Source organism: Scomber japonicus, chromosome 13, assembly GCF_027409825.1.
Source record: "Scomber japonicus isolate fScoJap1 chromosome 13, fScoJap1.pri, whole genome shotgun sequence".
Classification (NCBI taxonomy): Eukaryota; Metazoa; Chordata; class Actinopteri; order Scombriformes; family Scombridae; genus Scomber; species Scomber japonicus.
In genome coordinates, this window is record NC_070590.1 from 7,077,306 (window position 1) to 7,085,234 (window position 7,929).

The 7,929-nt window shown below is 37.0% G+C and overlaps 1 protein-coding gene across 1 annotated transcript; it reads right to left on the reverse strand.

Moving 5' to 3' along the window:
• On the reverse strand, window positions 1-2,569 carry tlcd5b (TLC domain containing 5b). Its single transcript, XM_053332174.1, has 2 exons — window positions 2,380-2,569; window positions 1-566 (listed from the first exon to the last, which is right to left on the reverse strand). Exons 1-2 carry the CDS (start codon window positions 2,567-2,569, stop codon window positions 1-3), a joined length of 756 nt encoding a protein of 251 aa, XP_053188149.1.
• Between the last annotated feature and the right edge of the window lie 5,360 nt (window positions 2,570-7,929).

The window sequence follows — 7,929 nt, forward strand, 5'->3', positions numbered from 1 at the left end:
TTAACTATCTTCATGATTAATTCCTTCTTTGTTCCCATCTGAAAGTCCATCCAGTTTTTTTTCTTTTTTGAGTTTCTGGTTCTCTTGCCACTTTTTATACTTGCCCCTACTTTTCTTGTATCCAAATCTGGCTATGTCCACCATGAATACCCAGGCTAGTACATACATAACCACGCCGCCGATCTTCATGATCAGTGTGGTCCTGGGAGAGGTGATCTCACAGTAAAACATTGCTGTGCCGACTCCCACACGAACAGTGGCAAACAAGAAAATAAAAAGCAGGTCCACAGCATCCCCCAGCAGGCTGTCGTACAGGCCCACCTGGCGGAGGAACCAGCGGGTCTGCAGCAGGGGATTGGTGAGCTCACTGCCGAAGATGACTCCGCAGGTTTCACAGCCTGACACTCCCATAGACAGAGCCAGCAGGATTCCCATGATGCTCGCAGCGTGATGTGCCATCATGACAGGGCCCTCTGTGCGGTAGCATACGCACCAGCCCAAATCAAAGAGGAAATAGCCGAGGCAGACAGCGAGGGCGAAGGTCTGGAGCTCAGTGTTGTCTGTACCTGGGGGGGCAGACAGGTACAGGGTCCAGTAAGAGAGTAAAATGCAATATGATGACTAAACATTTGCTACTTTGTTCCAAAAATTAATTTCCCTTTGTGCTATAAAGCAATTCATCCATCCCATCCATCCCAGTGGCACATGGAGAGTTCAGAGATGGTCTTGTTTGATTATGGCAATTTCAAGCCCAAACTTTACGTGGTAATGATTTATTATCACTGATATAATGCATCATGCTCCCTTAAAGGATATGACTGGTGATTTTCTATATTATACTTATTGTCAACAAGTCTCATGTGCAATGAATTCATCTACTTACAAGTAATGCATGTGTATCCAAAGTCTAATATAGCTTCTTCCTCTATAGCCTATTGTTGTCCAAAAACTATTAAAAACATATCAGTGAGTCACACCGCTGCACTGGCATGTTCCTTCAGTGCAGAGTGTGGGCATGGTGAGATGTGGCATGAATGGAGTTTTAGAAAATCTTCAATTAAAACTAAATGCAAGCTGTCACTGATTCCTTTCATTCATTCATTCATTGACTAATTGATGGATTCGAGCTTTGAATATTGCAGGTTAAATGAATGTAATGCATTTAGATTGGCACTCTACTTGAGAGGTGTCTGATCTCAACTCTGTTAAGGAGCTACTCTGATTGATTTCAGATAAAAGTCAGTATGTGGAGTGCTACATGCAATATCATCATCTATGTCTCTGCAATACAAAGTTTACTGAGCAGGGAGTCTGACAACTTGCTTTTGAGTTGCATTATAGCAAATGTGTCATACATATATATAGAAGAAACATTTTTATCTGTCTCTTGCGTCTCCTCCAGCTTCACAGAAGTACAATAATACATCACTGGAGCACCTTTAATTACTAAATCTTTCATGTTTGTCTCATCTTTCTTTGCTACAGTATAATGTGTCCTTGCCCAACATTCATGTGTTCGGCACTAACAGGACTGTACAACTGAGCTTGTTTAACCCTAAGTGAGGACAGTAGTCCACTAATAATAGCACCAATTTTTATTTATAAAACATTTGAATAATGATTTACAGTTAAAACCGCCAATCTTACAATCTTTTGCTGGTTCGATCCCCGTCTCCTCCAGTCTGCATGCTGAAGTGTCTTTGGGCAAGTTACTGAACTGAAGTTGCTCCTGCAGGCTGTGCCATTGATGTGTGAGTGTGTGTGTGATAGATTCTTTGGCACCTCGCATGCTCTGCCATTAGTGTATGATTGGGTGTGAATGGGTGAATGTGACATGTAGTAGAAAGGGCTTTGAGTGGTTGCTAGAAAGGTGCTGTATAAATAAATGCAGTCCATTTATCATTTATGTTTCCATTTACAAACATTAATATTAGTCCACTGGAATCAGCCAACAGCTGCTAAATGATGAGAGAAGTAGTGATGTGTTCAGATTTAGCCAAAATCAGCGGTTCATTAAAAGGGCAGGAGGGTAAATTCTACAGTATAAAACATTACATTAAATCACTTTTACCAGACTAGAAACTGAAATATGAATAAATATTATCACCACCATATTTACTACTAATGTACTCCCCATTTCCTCTGGTACTGTAAATCCTCTTGATTATAGGAACAATATCACATCTTCTATAGATATAGCCTACTGTAGCAATTTGTTCATGAACAAAGATGCTTTTGATTTCATTATTTAATTTAATAATTATCATTGACATTAACATTTTCTATCTACATTTCTAATACATGTTGGATCTGCACGAGAAAACAAATTGTAAGCTGTGTTTTAAGCAAAATGCACAGTGATGGTTGTGGTTCACTGACCTGCATGTGTCAGAGGCCAGGGTCCATCTATGAAGGTGACATATCCCGTCAGCAGCACTATGATGACACCGTGGGAAAATGTGACCAGCCGGCAGTTCCACTCGGGCCCTCGTTTACTGAAGATGCAGCCAAACAGCTTGTAGAGGCAGAGCCAGCCAATCACGCTAAAGATCACCTCCAGTACCGGCATGGCTGTCTGTATGGGACAGTTTAATTCAATTTTACTATTGTTGAGTCAGCTCTAGAGACTCAAGCTCTAGATATTAAATATCATGTGTATTTAATTTGAATATATTTCAAAATTAATAAAGAATGAGTCACATGCACAAACTGGTTGCAGTGTGTTTAGATCACATTACACTTTAAAAAAAGTCCCATTAGCTCTCTGAGAAAGTAGCTGATTAGTTTTTATTTTTAGGTTGTCAACAAGTGTACTTTAATTAATATTGTGATCATTAATATATGGAATACTATCATCATTATAAAGCATTTCACATATCTTACCTTAACTCCGTCTCCTCTCAGTTGTACTCAATTTCAGGGCATATGTGGAAAATGACTCCAACAGTCGCACACAGCAGCTTCATCCTCCATCTGTTTATGCTCCATAAAAGGCATAAAGTCTCCACCAAAGTGCCCAAAGCTCACTATATGTCTAATGGACACATGCTCACACTGTCAAGATGACAGAAATGCCATGTGTGGGCCACTATAGACAGTTAGTGGATCCTGTATCCCTTCCCCCTGGATCTCAGACTTGATCCTCTTAAAGGATTACAGTCTCTCTACTTCTCTGCAGATACCTGCTTTTAAATTGACAGTGACACGAACGAGGGTAGTTTAAATGGAGGCAGAGTGATATCTATGATGCCTCAGAAATAATAGTTAAAAACGTAACATGACGTAATAAGAAGGAGAAAAATACAAGATGAGGATTCACAAACATGCAAATCAGACCACAGGCTTGTCTGCAGGATTTAATGAATAACAGGAATATTGTATAGTTTAATGACAGTTTTGTACTTTAATTTTCTCTTGTGAATTTTTGCATTTGAATTTCCTTGTGATAGAAGCTGAGTTGAGAGTCAAGCTGAAACAATACCAGTATAAATAATACATTTGTGATTTTGAGTTTTTATTTCGTAAGGTCTGTGCACAATTAAAATCACCGGATTAAAGTTTTACCCAGTTCAGGTCAACAGAATAATGTGTTAAAGTTACCCAGAAATCCTCTCGACACAAAGGAGTCGTTTTGACCCAGTTTTAGTGTGATTTTTTTTATTTTCCTGCTGGGTTATTTAATAAAACGAAAGCTTGTTATAATCTACTCTGCCCTGTTGAAATTTACATGTCACAATTTGTTATTGATTGTTAATAACGTGTGTATATGTTGAATGCCATGCAGACATCATTTTGTACAAGTGATGGTTTTTAGCTAGTGTAACAATTGGTTCAAATGACAGATTGGGAGTCAGTTATTGGTGCTATATTGTCTCAAAGTGTGTAGCATTTTAATCTTGTTATTTTTGGTGTGTTAAATATAGTTTTTTTTTTAAACTCTCAACTTAAAGTAAGATTTAGAAAAGTAAGAATTTCATTGCCCGGTGTAACCTGACTGCTCTCTGTGCATATGACAGAAAAAATGTTATTTTATTTTGAAATGATGAGTTGAGTTAACTTTTAATGCTTACAGTAAGATTGAAGCAAGGGTTTTATTCAGTGTTTTTTGTTTAATGACAAATAAAAAATTATATTGTAGAAAATAAACTTTGTGTCATACATAATATCAGTATCAGCACCAGTCTTCAACATGAGGAGTGATCTTGTTTTCCTTACAGACTCTCTCACGCCTGCTGAAGGCCTCTGTGAACAAATAACGACTGACTAAGTGAATATGTTCATACATGAGTGACATAAATGGGATCACAGTGTACACACAGGTGAGAGGTGTTCACCTTTCACTCCCTCGTGCATCTGCAGGTTAATAACTTGTGAAGTGACGGTCAGGTGAGTGTCAGTCCTGCAGCATTAACCCACTTCCAGATAGGCTCTAATCTATCACAAGAGCAGATTATTGGCCTGTCATGCACAGTAACAGCAAACACTGATGTATTTATTGCATCATATTCGTGACTGTTTTCTATTTGTGATGAGTGTGAACTAGCAAAAACCTAAGTGGAGATAAATGGATAAAGAAAGTCTGTGTACTGTTACAGAGTATGTACCATAAAACAGAAAAATGCACACGGTGAAGATGTGGTGGTTTTATTTTGAAGGTGAATTTGCAGCGATTCCCGAGACAAATTTCTCCCTGGTGGAGACCAATAAAGTAACCTAACCTAACCTAAACTCTCAGGTCAGGCGTTCATATTGTTGGAAAGCTTGGCACTGAGTGAAAGCATCTTGATCAGCATATTTTACATACAACAGAAAAAAATTCAATTTATGTTTCTTCCGGTTAAGCATTCACACAGTGATGATGTGGTGGTTTTATTTTGAAGGTGGATTCGCCACGATTGACAAGTGATAGATATTTACTTTGAAGAAATATTGTTTGGAAAGCTTGGCACTGAGTGAAAGCATCTTGATCAGATAGATAGATAATGTAATATCAAATGAAAACAATAAAATATGGAAAATAAAGCAGACATATGAATCGTAGAGTTGACAAAAACGCCCCCACGAAATGGAAAAGCTTAACATAATGGATAATGATTTGTAATATGGGAACAGCTCTCTGTATGACCGAGGCAGTGGTCGGAGGTATAAATCATTTGATGTGTTTAATTTGACATAAACCAAAACTCGGTAGTACTGGCATAATTCGGTCAGACGGTACAGATATCTGGAAAATCTATTTATAGGCAGTAACAAAGTAAGGTGGATTAGGGTAATGTGGGACATTTTTATTTTAAGGCTAACTAGTATGCAAATTGTGTAAGTTATATTGTGTAATAGGCTACACACCTGAACACACAGGATATAGTTTTTTACCCTTTCTGATGAGGAAGAAAAAAAAGATGCAGGCAGAAAGTTCAGAATCAGAAAGTTTTGGCAGATAAGGCTGCGTTGTATAAATCAAAGTATTTCTAAACCTATAAATATTGTCCAAAATCTACAAATTCTGAAACGATTTGACACGAGGAACATTAATACATGTGCCAGTTTCCTTATCAGTACAATATCTTCTCATTAAACAAGGAAACATCTCAGAGATTTTATAATGATATTAGGTGTTGATATAATGAATTGGAGTCAAGGAAGGAAGGGAGGAAGAAGGAAGAAGGAAGGAAGGAAGGAAGGAAGGAAGGAAAGGAGGAAGGAAGGAAGGAAGGAAAAGGAAGGAAGGGAGAGAGGGAGGGAGGAAGAAGGAAGGAAGGAAAGTAGGAAGGAAGGATGGAAGAAAAACGGAAGAAGACAGAGGAAAGAAGGAAGGAAGTGAGGGAGGAAGAAGGAAGGAAATGAGGACAGAGGAAAGAAGGAAGGGAGGAAGAAAAGGAAGGAAGGAAGGAAGGAAGGAAGGAAGGAAAGACAGACAAAAGGACGGAAGGGAGGAGTCAAAACAGTCGGGGTCAATTTGACCCAGGAGAACGACACAAAGGTTAAATATAGTGAACAAGTGTCCCACATTACCCTAATCCACCCTACAAATACTTTGTTACTTCCCACCTCTGACAGGAAATCATCCAACGCTGAGCAGATATGACTCATGAAACCAGATTGTATCAAGAATGATGAATAAAAACAAACATTAAAACTTTAATGAACCTGAAGAGAGAGTCAAACAGTTGAGTTTCAATGGTTTCAATGGGTATAGGATTTAATCTCTGGTCCCCGCTCTGACCAAAAGGTGGCGCTAATACACACCTAATACTCTCGTTCCCACCACCTTCCACAGGAAGAAGAATACCGGAAGTAAAGCGTATCTACTTCCCGTGTGAGGTTTAATTTAAGGGAAACAAACACGAGATAATGACATTGAAGTATATTTATACTATTTCAGCTGGTTCACATCAGTTTCTGTACAGCACAAGGTAGTCGTCCACCCCTGGAAACACACCTGCTGTAATTATAAAGAAGAAGCAAAGGTAAGTTGAAGCAGCTGCATGTGGAAAGAGGACGAAACATGAGGCCAAACTAGCTTCATAATACTGATCATTTAAGGTTTCAGAGAGTAGTGTCAAGAGTAGGTTTTTTAGTAGTAAACGTGTAATACATTAGATGATAGACTTGAAGACTATCTTAAATTCGGCTTCATCAGATATACCAAATATTGCTTATTTAAGGTCATTTCAGCACATAATGGTGGTGTCACTTTGCTATTCTGCACATCGATATGAGTGACAATTAATCAAAATGTAGAGAAGATGTATAGAAGATTATCTGCGTGCAGAATATACCAGTAGACCCTGATTATTCTTTTAAATCCTTAAAGTCTGGTATTGCATGTTAGCTTTAAATACAAAATGAAGGTGGCATTAATTTATTGCTTAAGTGAAGGGAGTTTGGTATTAAGTCAAGTCAGTCTTTATTGTCATTATATTGTGAACAATACAACGAAATTAAAGTGCTGCTCTGTTAGGTGCCACAATGATCAAACATGTATAAATAAAGAAGAATAAATAAAAATAGAATAAAATCAATCAATAAAAAACAAGAATATTGCACGTATAAAAACAATTATTGTTGCATTTTCTCTCTGCAGATGTTGCAGCTGCTTATAAAAACGAATTAAGTGTTATTTGTACATCTATAACCACAAATATATGTTTTTTATAAGATGTCTTAATGTCTCAAATAGTCTAAAAAGTTTCCAAATGTTGCTTATTGTTTAAACGTTACACTAACTTGGATACAATATGTTGTTTGTGCTGAAGTAATGCAAGATGTTTGTAGTTTGTAAGCATGTGTTTATATCTGCAAATATATTATTATCTTATGAAAATAACTTCAAGTAGCATTAAAATGAAGTTTAATGTATTTTAATGGAAAATATTTAAAAAGTAGCATGCCTCCATTTTTTTCTTCTCTTATTCTTTCCTATTTTTTATTGATCTATTTAGTTGTTTTCGTATGAATTTAAATTGTCTTTAGTCTTTTAATTTGTTCTTTGCTTTATTTCTCTTATCATTCTTATCTTATTCATTTTCTTCATGCTGTCACCTGTTCTGTCTTATCTGCTCATTTTAATCATCCATATTTTCTCTCGTGTGCATTGTTTTGTTTTTTTGTCTTTTAATTTGTTCTTTGCTTTATTTCTCTTTTATCAGTTTGTCAGTCAACTGTAAATCACTTTGAACTACATTAATCTGTATGAAGGGTGCTATATAAATAAGAAATGTACAGCCAGATTAAAAAGAAATGTATAGCTAGTCTGTACAGCAATACAATCTTCCTGCCCTTAGACAACCTTTTAATCTTAATTATAGTGAAAATATTGCTAATATACCTTTTTTCTGCCTTTCGAGGAGCTCTGGAAACTCTAAAATTCATACTATATTTACCTGCTGTTCATTAGTTTTGTGGTTTTGTTTCTTCTCTGTCGACAGG

Bases quoted from the DNA above. Each gene is read 5' to 3' on its own strand.
- tlcd5b (XM_053332174.1), bottom strand. From the start codon at position 2,569: ATGCCGGTACTGGAGGTGATCTTTAGCGTGATTGGCTGGCTCTGCCTC. The intron at 567-2,379 runs GTCAGTGAACCA...CTGCCCCCCCAG, and splicing joins CTGGCCTCTGACACATGCAG to GTACAGACAACACTGAGCTC.